This window comes from Chiloscyllium plagiosum, unplaced genomic scaffold, assembly GCF_037043375.1.
Source record: "Chiloscyllium plagiosum isolate Xiang-an unplaced genomic scaffold, Cpla_swu_hap1 HiC_scaffold_17, whole genome shotgun sequence".
NCBI classification, from domain to species: domain Eukaryota; kingdom Metazoa; phylum Chordata; class Chondrichthyes; order Orectolobiformes; family Hemiscylliidae; genus Chiloscyllium; species Chiloscyllium plagiosum.
In genome coordinates, this window is record NW_028270155.1 from 45,219,621 (window position 1) to 45,236,039 (window position 16,419).

General features: G+C 40.7%; 1 protein-coding gene across 5 annotated transcripts in view; it reads right to left on the minus strand.

The window, feature by feature from the left end:
- The window catches only part of znf423 (zinc finger protein 423), a 379,132-nt gene that overhangs the window by 253,906 nt on the left and 108,807 nt on the right, over positions 1-16,419 (minus strand). For 4 of the 5 annotated variants that reach the window (XM_087995887.1, XM_087995886.1, XM_087995885.1 and 1 more), the window contains exon 3: positions 1,787-1,990. In XM_087995887.1, coding sequence (XP_087852013.1) covers positions 1,787-1,990 — 204 coding nt within the window. The remainder of the gene's footprint in view (positions 1-1,786; positions 1,991-16,419) is intronic. The other variant, XM_087995883.1, reaches the window with a different exon arrangement.

The window sequence follows — 16,419 nt, forward strand, 5'->3', positions numbered from 1 at the left end:
AATACTAAATGTCAACATGTCCATCTCACTTATTGCAATCCATAATTTAGTGTACAGCAGTCACTAACAAAATTCCTGAAGGCAATTCTGATTACGTTATCCAATATGGCCACATTTCCAATAAAGGTACTGACTTTGCCTCAGTTAAAAGGAAACAGAGAGTTTATCATAATGCATTCTGCAAACATAATATGTATTTAACTCTGAAAGGTAATTCATTCTGAAATCATATTTATGATTTAATCAATTGTTCCAAACTGGAATAGTCCAGTTTTTTTCTTCAGATACAAATTTCAAACTGTGATTATTTTCAGCTCCACCAATGAAGTACCATCATCCTCAGGACATCACCATACCACCAGCATGCTGCAACTGACCCGACTTCATTTCTCATTTATTTTGATAGAAAATAATTCTACAACAATGACATTCATTTTTATCTTATATCAGACAAGAAACCTCAGGTGGCAAACAATTCTACTCCTTCATTAATTCTACTAGGCAATGTCTTTAGCATATACAGCTTGGGGATGGCTGGCAATTTACAATAAAAGAGCAGACAAAGGTGGATTTATTGAGGAGGTGAGGTGATATCTGCAGATTTGGGGCAAGAGGGCCGATAACTGAGGACTTAAACCATGAATATAGGGGCTAGAAATGTGACTAGAGGTTTCAAAAATAGATTCCACTCAGAGAGGGTATGAAAAGAGACAGGATAAAGAAGAGCTCAGGACTTGGTTGGGGGGGGGCAAAAGTAGAGCCTTAACAGAAATTTGCCTTGGCGACTTAGGCCAAAGGATGGAAGCAGGAGAGGCAGTTGAACTAATGGTCTTGACTTTAGTAGTAAAAGACTATGGGCTCCTTGCTGGAGAAGAGGTGGTATGCAATCGCTATAATGGATAGGCTGGTTAATCCCTTTCAATTCCAAAATGATTCTAGAATACTGGACAGTTTTGGCAGAGGACAACAAGATCTCATAGTACTTTATATGATCCAGTCAGATCTGGAAATGAATGACTGTCCTCAAGATGTCATTTCAATAGTCTGGTCCTAAAGTTAAGAACAATCCTAACAAATATTGTAGTCTGATGTTTAGCAGGAATAGTTATTTGTCAGTGAGACAGTACATAAAAAGTTGATCACACCGTTATACACAGGTCATTGTATCAGTGACAAGGTGCCGTGGCAATTATTTTACAAGTGCTAAATGCTCACGAGTAGCACGTGTGATGATCCTTGTTAGTACACAGAAAGCAAGAACTCCTTTAATTTATAACTGGCATGTTGCTTTAGTTGTGAAGTCATCTTTAAATACATTTAGAATGCATAATATTGTTCAATCCATTTATGGAATTTGATTTACTGAACAAAAATACACGTGGTAGAAAAAATGCTCAATGGTGTTAATGGCCAGATTTTTGAGCTGTGAAATTAGAAAAAAAAAATTCCCATCAAGTGGTCAAGTAATTTAATTTAAATTTAGAGAAGAGTATTTTAATAAACTTATACAGGTCATTTCCTATTGCACTCTACACCATATGGCCAACTATAATTTTCACTCTTCACAATTAACATATTCTATTTAAAGACCTTGCACTTAAGGTTTTCATGTCGATACTACAATCCTCCTGATAAAAGTGAAATCCAATATTTCATTGTTGATAAAAATTGCATTAACTCTCTAAAATAAACAATATTGTTAAAATCTAAATAAAATAGTTCCTAATCAGTTGTACCCAATTACCCAGTCTACCCTAGCCAGAATGCAGAGCTAATTTAACATTACCTCCAGGACAGCGATGTGCCCTATGTTCTGTCAAGTCAGCCAGTGAATCAAAGTCCTGCTGACAATTATCACAGGTGTAAATTGATTCATCTTCCATGTCTTCATCATCTTCGTTTCTCTCTTCCTGACTGGTCATGCTGTGTCTGTCTTCCAACAGTTGTCCGTCCTTGGTATCATACTCCTGGTCTCCTCCTGAGGCTCCTGCTGATGAAGCAGAATATACTATAATGTGAATAACTGTGGTGTGGAAATATTAAAAGATAAGTATTTATTGGTAAACACACATGAAATACTGAACAACAGGGTTGAGAAAGAAAATATCAAAAATGCTAACCATACTACATCATTGATAAGTGACTACACTTTGAATAACTGATACCTCAATTATATCTCTCAAAATGATTAAATTGAAGAATATTGAATAAAATACCTTACTTGGATTTTCAAAAAATATGGAACTTGCAAATAAAGATTATAGTGTGAGACCTTAAATACATTGTAGAAAACTGGTTTCAAAATTTTAACTCCAATTCTATCCCTGCACTCGTTCAAAAAATAGAACAAAAGGTATCTTTGCATGTAGTTTAAAGTGAAATTTTGCAGGTATGTGCATTTTAATTGCAACACTCTTCAAGGTCTATATACATTTAATTGCAGTTCTATTAACCAGTTTTTAAAAATTGGTTCATCAGTCATGGGTGTTTGTGGCAAGGTGAGCATTTAATGTGCATTGCTAATTGTCCATGCAAAGATGGTGGTCAGCCACCTTCTCAACCACTAATGATCATGTCATCTAAGTACACCTTCAGTATTGTTCGGAAGGAATCGACAGGAATTCAACTGAGCAACACTGAAGCAGTGACAATAGAATTCTAAGTCAGGATGGGGTAGGTTTTGAAAGGGAACTTGCCAGTGATGAGGTTCTGATGATGTTTCGGGATTATCACCTGCTGTCTTTGATCTTCTAGGAGTGTGAGGATGCAGATTTGGAAGGTGCTTCAGTGTGGGAAAATGTAAATATTCAAGATGGTGGATGTAATACAGATCTGGATGGTGTCAATATTCTGAACATTAAGATCACAGAGATCTGCAGCATAGAAAAGGGGCTTCTGCCCCATCACGTCCACACTGTTGAGGAACAGCCAACTAACTAATCCAATCTCACTGTCCAACACTGAACTTATAGCCTTGTATGCCTTTACATCTAATATTGAGTGTCTCTGCCTCTACCACTCTTATAGGAGAATGAGTTTTAGATTCCCACGACCCTCTGGCTGAAAAATAATTCCTCACATCTCCTCTTAACGTTGTGCCACTTACCTTAAATCTATGTCACATGGGTCATTGATCAATCCATCATGGGAAAACATCCTTCCTGTCTACGCTGTCTCTGCTCGTCATAATTATATACAGCTCCATTTTGTCCCCTCTCAATCTCCTCCTCTCAGGAAAACAATCCCTGTCTGTCCAATATCTTTTCATCCTTGAAACTCTCCAATCCAGGCAATATCCGGTTACATCTTCTCTGTACCCTCTCCAGTGCTATTACATGCCTCCTATAATGTAGATTCCAGAACTGCACACAACATTCTAGCTGTGGTCTATCCAATGTTTTATACATTCCAAGAAAAGCTCTCTGTTCTTACACTCTGTGCCCTGGCAAATAAGGGCAAGTGTCTCATTTCCCTTCTTTACCACCTGCCGTGGTATCTTAAGTGACTGGTATAACTGCACGCCAAGGTCCCTCTAATCCTTGGTAGTTCCCAGGATCCGAACAATCATCATATATTCCCTTGCCTTGCTTGTCGTGCTCAAGTGCATCGTCTCATGTTCATCTGAATTGATTTTCATTTGCCATTATTGGAGCTGAAGAGTATTCCAAGAGTATTCCATGACACATGGCTTGCGCCTTGTAAATAGTGGACCACCTCTAAAGTCAAGAAGTGAGTTATTTGTTGCAGAATGCAGTGATCACTCCCAGTAATACTGTTATAGGCAAATACATTAGAAAAGGTAGATGGTAAGGACAAGGTCACATAGGGTTTTCCTTGTTCGTTTGTTCAACACATTCCACAGGCCTTGCCTGGGTCATATGCCTTTCAGAATTTTGCCAATTTTGAGCAGTAGTAGTGCTTCCAAGTGAATATTGGGCATTGATGTTCCACTATGTAGAAACATTTTGTGTCCCTGATGCCCCATTATCATATGAAAGTGGTCTTCAGCATGAAACACACTGTTTCATCACCTGAGGGAGAGCGATAGGTGGGTAACCTGCAGGGAGGCTTCCGTACCCATGTTTGACCTGATTCGACAAGACATCGTAGGATCTGGACACAATGTTTGGTGGCTAGCTCAAAGCCAGGTTGTGCATCTTATTTTATTGTTCCTCAACTTTTCTTTACTATTGGATAGAATTGAGTCGCTTTCGAAGCTATTTGGAGTGCAGGTTCATAGCTCCTTGAAAGTGGTTTCGCAGGCAGATAGGATAGTGAAGAAGGCGTTTGGTATGCTTTCCTTTATTGGTCAGAGTATTGAGTACAGGAGTTGGGAGGTCATGTTATGGCTGTACAGGACTGTTGGAATATTGCATGCAGTTGTGGTCTCCTTCCTATCGGAAAGATGTTGTGAAACTTGAAAGGGTTCAGAAAGGATTTACAAGGATGTTGCCAGGGTTGGAGGATTTGAGCTATAGGGAGAGGCTGAACAGGCTGGGGCTGTTTTCCCTGGAGGGTCAGAGGCTCAGGGGTGACCGTATAGAGGTTTACAAAAGTATGAAGGGCATGGATAGGATAAATAGGCAAAGTATTTTCTCTGGGATCGGGGAGTCCAGAACTAGAGGCCATAGGTTTAGGGTGAGAGGGGAAAGATATAAAAAAAGAGATCTAAGGGTCAACTTTTTCACACAGAGGGTGGTACGTGTATGGAATGAGCTGCCAGATGATGTGGTGGAGGCTGGTACAATTGCAAAATTTAAGAGGCATTTGGATGGGTATATGAATAGGAAGGGTTGGGAGGGATATGGGCCAGGTGCTGGCAGGTGGGACTAGATTGGGTTGGGATATCTGGTCGGCGTGGACAGGTTGGACCGAAGGGTCTGTTTCCATGCTGTACATCTCTATGACTCTATGACTATTTGAGATTTTGGTTAAGAATCGATCTTATTGCTGTGGAATTGGAGTCAAATATACACAAGATGCAGTGAGCACAACATATTTCCTTCCCGAAAGGACATGAGCAAACCAAATGGGATTTTGCGACAAGTCTGGTAGTTTCTTGATCATTGCTGAGAATTATATGCTTAGTCTAGTAATGTTACCACTACACGACTGTCCCCAGCACTCAGCTGCTATTTATGTAGCAGCATTGTTGCAGATGTTATTTCTCACAGAATGTGCATCTTTTTCAAACAAACTCATTGGCAATTATCAATATAGTCAGCATTGGAGTATTTTTCAAATGGCCAGCACATTTGGATGGAAGACAGAACTTTTTCCTCAATATTATGAGCAAGCAATCAAAGTGTAGCAGCCAGCTAGTTAAGGAAGTGGGGCCTGCCTCCCAGGCTGCCATACCAATCACAGAGCAAAAAACTCTTGCAACCTCTGAAATCCCACCAGTTTAATTTTTGGCAGTACCAAAGAGGCAAAACACCAAAAGAAGAAAAATCCTACCATTAACAGCACTGGAACAGCCTTGCCACTTTTCCACCCCACTTCCCTTCAGCCATTTAATGTCCAACTCTCCAGGAAGCTGCAGAGAGGCTGCCTTTTTACAGCCAACACCCTCCCTACCCTTAAAAGGTGTAGCTCCACAACAGGCAAAAGCCCATGGAAAATGGTCACAATCGGCCTTTAATTTTTTTAATTCCACCCATCTCTGGTCGAAGGCAGACAAGTTAAAGCCATTCCCACCATTAGAAGCCTCCCCAGGAGTCAGACTGCATCATGGAACAATCCCTACATGTTACCAGCCTGCGCCCCTTGGCCAAGTAAGATTCCACCCCCATTGTGTGTCGATAATATATGATGAGACAGAGCACAACAAAAGCTTGTAATTGCTTGTCATAAAAATACAAAGTTCCTGAAATATTTCTAAAATATTACAAATGTCACGGTTTTGTTTGGTCTGGAAATAACAGCACCTCAATCCAATAAGATGATGTTTTCCAATGATATTGATGCTAAAAACATTAAAACATTTAGCCATTGCAGAATTTAAGTGAAAATGAATTTTAGTGAAAACAAAGTTTGTTTCACAAAGAAAATTAAAACAAAAGAAATGGACATTCAACTAAATTGATATTACTGAAATATCAGACAGCTACTGGGCAATTGGCATATTAAAACCTAGTTGATTTCCCAAAGAAAATTATAAAATCTTGCTGTGCTTTAGACCAATATGATAAGGTGTCTTTGCAAGTTTCACATTGTTATCAGCTTTTGTCCTCCTGGAACTCTGACCTACTTGACCTTTCTGAGCTGTCATTTGTCTGATTTTGACAGCCGATTGCATCAAATGCCAAGAACACCATATGTGAGAATTTTCAATGGACTTAATTTTTTTTAAATTGTCAATAAACAATAACTACAGCAAGATTTATAGTCATTCCGAAAAATGAAAACAAAAAATAAAGAAGTCCTTTAATCATATTACAAGCAAAATTGATAAAAATGCAATTTTATACATCAACTCTGAAATTTTTTTTTAATTCACTGCTACAGTTTCATTCTGTTTTGATAATATAATTAGAGCTTTTATGTTGGATTATTTTGTTTTAGCAATTTTTCCAGGACTAAATTAGATATGTAAACAGTACATTACATTCAACATTAAAATGCAATTAACTCGAAGTAAATCCTTCCATCCAAGGTGTATATTTTGTTGTGAAAATCCATCAACCAAAGTAAACATTTTGTTCTGAACTACCATCCTTGCTACATACTATAAAATACATATATTGAACAAATCAAGCCAAGTAACAACAACCTTCAATATAAAAGTTGGAAGCAAACTGGAAAAAAAGCAATCACCAGCCAGGCAAGATCACATAAATACAGAATGTAAAGAAACACCATCACTACAAGCAGCTCAGAAAGCTCTCTCCCTGAGCGGCTTTTGAATCCACATGACAGTATGACTTCTGTCAAGTAAATTTAGTAGCATTGCTTGCACATCACATTACAACAAAACTATATTTAATTCTTCCAGGCTCTTTAATTCTTGGAACAACAATGATTTCATTTAACTTTTGTTATAATGAGTACAATGTAACTTAATTTCTAAAAAAAAGTGATAATAGCTTGTTTTGACACCTATTGCATGCAAAATTTGTTTCAAAATTTTTCATTTTTATTTCAGGATAGCATTTTGGATGGGCTTGTTACTATATGAGCATTCGATCTTGACACTTTCTGCTTTTTATTAATGAAATAATTGGTACTTTACAAACCTATTATAACTTTTAGGGAAGTGGTACACATTAGAATTCAAAAGTAGGTTTGTGAGTGATCTCATCAGAGATATGCATTTTTTTATACATACAGATAAATGAACAGATAAATAGCTGCATAAATATCACCCTGGGATCTGGAGGCAAATTCATGCTAGCAATTGATTAAAAAACAACTTAGGTAGCTTAAAGCAATGGCACTGCTGGAAAAATCCACAAACTCAAATGTTAGATTTTTCAGTGAAGCTCTGAGTTTCATCATAGAATCCAGTGTGTGAAAGCAGGGCATTCTGTCAATCGAGTCCACATCGACCCTCCAAATAACATCTCACCCAGACCCAGAACCGTCCCCCCCACCAACCCGATCCCTGCATTTCCCATGGCTAATCCAACTACCCTGCATATCTCTGGACACTATGGGAATTTAGCACAGCAAATCCATTTAATCTACAAATTATTGGACTGAGACACGAAATGGGAGCACCCAGAAGAAATTCATGCAGACATGGGGAGAACATGCAAACACCAGTCACTTGCGGGTTGAATTGAACCCAGGTCGCTGGTGCTGTGAGGCAGCAGTGCTAACCACTGAGCCACCATGTCGCCCCCAAATGGTAGTTCAAAACACACATCACAAATATACAAAATAAGAGAAATCTGGGTCTGAAGCTGACCTTGTATGAATTTCACAGATTTTCATGAAACGTTCCTCTCTGGAAGGTCTAGCGAATTTTCTCACATTATATTCAAATCTAGCTCACGAACTGTGGTGCCCCGCTCACCTGACACTAGTCCAATTCACCAAGTCACTGAACTCACTCCTGAACAGATATCCCGAAGTCATATTGTCATGTGGATTCAAAAGTTGCTCAGGGAGAGTGCTTTCTGAGCTGCTCATAGTGATGATGTTTCTTTATATTCTGTATTTATGTGATCTTGCCTGGCTGGTGATTTCTTTTTCCAGTTTGCTTACAACGTTTATATTGAAAATTGTTGTAACTTGGCTTGAGTTATTCAATATATCTATTTTATTGTATGTAGCAAGAATGGTAGTTCAGAAGAAAAGTGTTCACTTTGTAGATCTTCACAACAAAATATACACCTTGGATGGAAGGCTTTACTTCAAGAGTAATTATATTTTAATGCGTGGGTTTCATCTGGTGCTCCAGTTTCCTCTCAAAATGTGTAGGTTAGGTGGATTGGCAATGCTAAATTGCCCATAGTATCCAGGGATGTGCAGGCTAGGTGGATTAGCCACAGGAAATTAGTGTTATTGGGACTGGGGTGGGGGTGCATGTCAGGGTGGGATGTTCTTCAGAGGGTTGATGTGAACTTGATGAGCTGAATGGCCTGCTTGCACACTGTTAGGATTCCAACATGAATCCCAGATCTTCACTGAAAAATCTAACATTTGAGTTTGAGGGTCTTTCCAGCAGTACTCCTGATAGAAATACCATCTTGGAAAGGCTATTGTGCACCTCAGAAGCGCTGTTAACCAGAGCTGCCCTGTAAGACTTTAATCTACTTGGTGGACACAATGGCAGACAACACAAAGTTGGCATTATACTTTATGGACAGAGTTCTCAACATCCTGACAGAAGGCATTGTGCAGGGAAGGGACGTCCTCTTCCCCCAGAAGCACCAGAGGAAATCATGCAACCAGACACTACCAACCTGGTAGGAGCTCACTGCCTGGGTCAGTGTGGTCTCCACAGTTCAAAGAAACACCCAACAAATGCAGGAAGGTCAATGACTTTCTCCGCTCATCAGAGTGGGTATCACCTTCATTTTTCTGCGATTTTAAAAATTCATTCACAGGATGTGGGCATTGCAGGCCAGCCAGCATTTACTGCCCATCCCTAATTGCCCAGAGGTCAAATAGGGTCAACCACATTTCCATAGATCCACCGTCACATATACGCTAGAATAGGCAGTTTCCTTCCTTAAAAGCACATTCATGGATTAGATGGGTTTTTCCAACAATAGACAAAAGTCTCATAATCATCATTAGATTTTAATTCCAGATTTGTTATTGGATTCAAATACCACCATCTGCCACGAGGGATTTGAAGTCAGGCCCCCAGACGTTAACCCATGTCTCAGGATTATTAGTCTGGTGATAATTAAACTAGGTAAAAACAAGGACCACAGATGCTGGAAACCAGAGTCTAGATTAGAGTGGTGCTGGGAAAACACAACACGTCAGGCAGCATCCAAGGAGCAGGAAAATCGACCTTTCGGGCAAAAGCCCTTCATCTAGACTCTGATAATTAAACTAGGCCATCTCACTCAGTCTTAGCAACAGCACACTCCTCCCATCAAGGCCAGTGGGTGCTGGGAATCTGGAACTCACTACCTATAAGGATATAGAGGCAGAAACCTATATTACATTGACAAAGTATTTAGATGTACAAGTGCGATGTCAAGGCATACGAGATTATGGGCCCAGTGCTGAAAAATGGGATGAGAATAATTGCTCTTGATCAGTGCAAACTCGATGGTCTTTTTCTGTACTGTGGATCTCTATGACTCAAAGGCCCATTCTCACTTTTACATGCAGCAGCTTCCATCAATCGCTTTCACTTACTGCAAAATTCCAAGTCAACTAACCCTACATGCCCTCTGCTCGGTCTCCGGACAACATCTCACCACCTTTGCCCACCTTTCAAGCCTTGGCCCACTCACAGCTATGCCACTTAATGTCAACTTACTCGATTTCCCCCTCCCTTTCTCTGATTCCTGGAAAGAACGGCCTACAGTCAGGCCGGGACTCGTGGTAAGATACCTGACATTTGGCTCCTCACCTCCTTTGAGGAAATTAGCTTAGCCCTCGCCAATGAGAACTGGTGTAGATCCTATGGAGATGCAAAGATATTCACGTCCTAACATTATACTTCAACTTTCATGATCAATGCATATTTCACATGCCACAACTTTCTAGCCTTGGTCATGATGGTTCTTCTCGCTTCTGTCTGGCAGGTACAAGTGGCACATCCACATTGGCCACAATCAAGAAGGCCATCCTGTAAGGCATCAGCTCCACCACTGCTGAGGAAGAGAACGGTACATCAGAGGAAGCGTTGGCAAGGCTGCCTCCTGCAGCCCCTACCAGATGACAAACTTACACCTCAGTGGGCATCTTAGTTAAAGTTGGGAACACCTGCTGGGGAGCACTTCACTAACACATCTCTGCAGCTGGCCAGGTAAGAAATACCCCAGCTCACTAGCACTCAAAAGACAGTCAGATACAGGACACCTACTCGGCATCAGGCACGAGATGACACAATGATGTCAGCCATCTGGGACTTCATACAAGTGCAAAAGCAGAAACAGGACCAGTGGGCAGGTTTGGGGGGCAATGGCATCCATAGTGCAATGCTGCAGGAATGCAGCAATGTCACAGGAACCCTGCTGCCTCAGACATGTAATTATCTGACTGCCTCCATGGACTGGTTGGTGGCTGTCATGGAGAGCTAGGTCCAGCAGTCTCAGAGTCTGCTGGATATGCAGATGGTCCTGCACAACATCGTCACAGCCATTGATCCCTAGCATGAATGACAAGGGGAAGAAGGGACTTTGGCCTTACTCCAGATGACTCTTCCTCACAAGGAGGCACAGCTACACTGGTGGGCACTAAGCTAGAGGAGGAACCAAATCCAAACATCTCCTCTCAGGACATTGGAGGTTACCTGGCCTTCCACCTCCACTTTTGCCAGTGTCAGCTTGTGGGCCTTCAAGCTGAGGAGGATACACTGGTTCCTGGTGAAGACACACAGCATGTCTGCACCCTTGAGACAAGTGTTCCCAGAGTCAGCTGACCAAAGCTCCAGGCCAACGGGTTCCATTGTACAGCAGATTTCCTCCACCCCAGCTGTGGACACATGATTTGCACTGAAACATCGTGGATATGAAAGAAGACAGTCTTGTTAAGGGCACAATAGTGGTATAAGTGATACTTTATTGTCAATAAGTTCTCACATTTGTTAGTATCTACATGTTCATGTGCTGAAGCCATGGGCCTTTGTCACTAGATGGCTTTCCATGGGCCCTGGTGTAAAGTGAGCAGTTGCTAGCCCATGAGCTAGCAATGTGTGAATTACAAATGACTGTGACTTTCCAACTCAGCTCCATCTTCCCAGGTGAAAAAACATTACAGGCATTAGTGAGGTTCAACTATTCATCACTTGAAATGATCATGAGAGCTTGGATCAAGGAGTTGGACTGCACACAGCAGGTGAATGTCCAGAAGTCACAATGTTGAGCTCACAGGTCTACGTCTATCTTTACTGCCTGGTTATGGATTTACTGGGTTACCCTTTGAAGGGCCTGATGTAGCTGTAAGTGGCAGACCCACCCTTCCTCCTTAAATGGCAGCACATACCCCATATACTCTGAATGTAGTAGTTTCCATTTTCATTACACACTTGTAATTTACAAGACAATGGAAGGCAACAGTGGCAACACCTTGAACTGCGAGTTCCAGGATCCATCTCACCATGACAGTGAACCCCCAGACATCAACATCCCCGTCCTAATAAGCCTTACAGTCAACCCAAAAGATGTCACACCTCCTCCTCAAGTCCCACCCAACACATCTATCGAAGGCTGCATCTGCATATCTTTCAGCCCCAGTCCCAGGTATAAGAGGTCATTACGCAGATCTTGTATTTCACCATCTCCCCTCTGGAAGCCAATGTGCTCCTTCTCCCCCCATCAATGACCCCCCTCTCCTGCATGACACCTTATCTATCTACGCTCATCATTCCCCACTTCGACATGGAGTTGTCCGTTACAACCCCGTCTACATCTGAGCAGTCTGCCACCACTCCCCAGCATTAAGTTGCCCTGCATCGTTTCAGAGCATCAACCCCCTGATTATTCCTGGCCTATTGATATTTAGTGGACAAAGCACCCAGAGTGACCATGGTTCAGCCCAATGAAAAAGTAGCCAACAGCACTAAATGAAGAGTGACCAGACCAATGCTCCTTCTAAACTGTGGCTGGAGGGCCTATTTGAATGTGTTAGCATGTAGTAACATACACCTTTTACATTGTCTCACCTCACTGAGACGCAGTTTCCCACTCTCCCACCTGCCAGACAGAAATTAGATAGCACCAACTTACCACCTTCCAAAACATCTGGACAATTGACAGGAACTACACAGGCCACACAGACTGCCAGTAATTGAACTGGTGCACAGCTAGGCATTAAAGATGGTGCTGGCCACAAGAACCAGAGCTTCTGGCAACGACAAGTACAAAAACAAGGGGTGACCTTTTTGAAATATGCAAGACTCTTAGGGGATTTAACAGAAAAGATGCAGTAAGATTGTTTCGTCTTAAGAGAGAATCTAGGAGCAGAGGGCATAATGTTGGATGAAAAGGTCATACATTTAAGGAGGAATTTTTTCTAGTGGTTAATGAATCGGTAGAATTCTTTCTTGCAGAGGGCTATTAAGGCCGGGAGGTTAAGTATATTCGAGACCAAGACAGAGAGAATTACAATCAAAGAGTCGGGGTTACAGTGAAATGGCAAGAAAGTGAAGTTGAGAATGATCAGATCAACCATGATCTCACTGAGTGGCAGAGCATGTTCACAAGGCTGAATGGCCTACATCTGCTCCTTATGGTCTTTGGTGACTAGAAGAATGAGTAGGGCAACAGAGGGATATTATGGAGAGGTAATGAGCCAAGTTTGGGCAAAATCTTGAATGGACTTGTGAAGAGGCACTCCTTGTTAGCATGACCACAGTATAATTAAATTTTACATTCAGCTTCAAAGGGAGTTAATGGGTCTAAGATTGGTACTTTAAATTTAAATAAGGGCAACTATGTAGGCATGAATGCTAAGCAAGGTGAACTTTCATAATAGATGACTGAATAGACCAAAATAGCAGTAGTGGCCAACATTTAAGCGATATCTCAGAATACACAGATTGAGCATATTCCTACTAGAAAGAAACATTCTGAGGGGAAAGCCCACCATCCAGGGTTAATTAGAATCATACAGCATGGAAACAGATCCTCTGGTCCAACTCAACCATGCCAACCAGGTATCCCAAACATAATTAGACCCATTTGCCTGCATTTGGTCCATATCCCTCTAAACACTTCTTATCCGTGTACCTGTGCAAATGTCTTTTAAATGTTGTAATTATACCTGCCTCTACCACTTCTGCTGGCAGCTCATTACATACACGCACCAGCCTCTGTGTGAAAATGTTGCCACTCAGGCCCCTTTTCAATCTTTCCCTTCTCACCTTAAACCTATGCACTACAGGCTCCCTTACCCTGAGAAAAAGACCTTGGCTTTTCACCCTATCCATGCCCCTCATGATTTTGTAAACCTCCGCAAGATCATCTCAGAGCTTCCGATACTCTAGGAAATAAAGCCACAGCCTATCCATCCTCGCCTTATAATAAATCCTCCAGTCCCAACAATGTTCTTTTAAATGTTTTCTACATGCTTTCTAGTGTAACAATATCCTTCCTGCAGCAGGGTGACCAGGATTGTATGCAGTATACCAAAATTGACCTCACCAACATTTTGTACAACTGCAACATGATATCCCAAATCCTATATTCAATGCACTGACCATTGAAGGTAAGCATACCAAATACCTTCTTCACCACACTGTCTACACACAACACCACTTTCACGGAATTATGAACCTACACCCTTAGCTCTCTTTGTTCACCAACACGCCCCAGAGCCCTACCATGAACTGTGTAAGCCTATCTTGGTTTGCCTTCCCAAAATGCAACATCTCACATTATCGAAATTAAACTCCATCTTCTATTTTTCAGCCCATTAGCCCACCTGATCAAGATCTCTTTGTACTCTTAGATAACCTCCTTCACTGACCATTACTTCAGGATTTAACAGAAAAGATGCAGTAAGATTGTTTCGTCTTAAGAGAGAATCTAGGAGCAGAGGGCATAATGTTGGATGAAAAGGTCATACATTTAAGGAGGAATTTTTTCTAGTGGTTAATGAATCGGTAGAATTCTTTCTTGCAGAGGGCTATTAAGGCCGGGAGGTTAAGTATATTCGAGACCAAGACAGAGAGAATTACAATCAAAGAGTCGGAGTTACAGTGAAATGGCAAGAAAGTGAAGTTGAGAATGATCAGATCAACCATGATCTCACTGAGTGGCAGAGCATGTTCACAAGGCTGAATGGCCTTGCACCAATAGTTGCACCAATTGAATGGCAGATCAGTACAAAAACCAAAATGTCAGTCAAAACAATTACCAAAAAGCATTTATAGAATGTAATCTATTCAACATCTGCTCCTTTATGTACAGTTTATTGGTCATATTCATTTGCATTTGCTATGGTGTTCATTGGTATCTTACCTGTCTGTTCAGTTGTGACCGAATCAAGAACTTTAGCCAATCGAGTATGAATCCAATGCAGTGATTTTATGCGTTAACTACATGACAGTCAAGTATGTTACAATTCACACAAAGTTATATGATACTATTAGTATAAATCTTTTTGATTAAATCATCAAAATGCCCAATAATTTCTCTTTTATAATTGCCATACTGAATAAAAGGCTTTCTTTAATTAACTTAAACATAATCAGTTTATTACAAATCACAGCTGGTATGTAAAAACACATGACAAATAAGTAGGTATCGAGTAAAAGATTAAACATTTATTCTGCAGGAAATTAATCAGGATAATTAAACAGAGAAACAACTAATTGAATCAGTTTCTCCACAGCAAGATTTGGAAATGAATAAAGGAGGCATGGTTCGTAAGTTTGTAGATGACATCAAAATTGGAGATGCAATACAATGGGATCTTGATCAGGTGGGCCAATGGCCGAGGAGTGGCAGATGGGAGTTTAATTTAACTAAATGCGAGATGTTGTATTTTGGTAAGGAAAATCAGGACAGGACTTACACACTTAATGGTCAGGCACTGGGGAGTGCTGCCAAACAGAGACCTTGGGATGCAGGTGCATAGTTCCTTGACGAAGGCATTTGACATGCTTGTGTTTATTGGTCAGCTCATTGAGTATAGGAGTTGGGATGTCATGTGATGAGGCTACTCAGAGAATATTGTGTTCAATTATGGACTCCCTGCTACAGGAAAGATGTTGCTAAACTTGAAAGGGTGCAGAAAAAGATTTGCAAAGGTATTGTCAGGATTGGAGGACTTGAGCTATAGGGAGAGGCTGAATGGGCTGGGGAGTTTTTCTTCAGGAGCATTCAAGGCTGAGGGGTGACCTTATAGAGGTTTATAAAATCATGAGGGGCTTGGATAGGGTGAATAGATACACAATCTTGTCCCCAGGTAAAAGAAGTCCAAAACTTGAGGGCATAGGTGAGAGAGAAAGTATATAAAAGGGCCCTAAGGGACAACCTTTTCACACAGAGGTTGGTGCGTGTATGAAACAAGAGGAAGTGGTGGAGGCAGGTACAATAACAACATTTAAAAGGCATTTGGAATGGGACAAAAATCGGAAGGGTTCAGAGGGATATGGACCAAATGCTGGCAAATGGGACTAGATCAGTTTAGGATACCTGGTTAGCATGGACAAGTTGGACCAAAGGGTCTGTTTTCATGCTATTTAACTCTGAATCTATGATTACTCTCTGCAAAATTTCCTAAACTTCACAGTTCTCCGTAATAGGAAAATGTAAGTTGTAATATTAAGATTTATTTTCTTCAATGTCTGTTGCCTGTGATGGACATGCTTCCAACATAAAAAGAGACCAAAGTTAGGGTTTCCTATCCAGATTGTAGAGTTGCATGATACTAACTCAATCAAGAAAATACACTGAAAAGGATATATCCAAAACCATATAATAGCCATCCTTACTGCAAATCAAGCTAACATTCCCTTCCATTCAATAAATTACAAGAATCAGTATTTGTACATAGTAACTAAAAAGGTCTGAATAACACTAGTAGCACACTTCTTCAGGATTCATCTACATAGGTATATTTGTAAGACCAAAAAGTCTTTACACTGAAATGTTAGCTCTATGTTTTTTTTCTTCATAGATACTGCCTGACCTGCTGAGTGTTTCCAGCATTATCTCTTAATATATCTGATTCCCATTAACTTTCAAGTGACAAGATTCCTTGATGTTGCAGCAGATGTTTCAATTGTTGATTGTTTCTCAGCAATGTGTCTTGTTTCAAATTTAGCTACAGGGGATATGT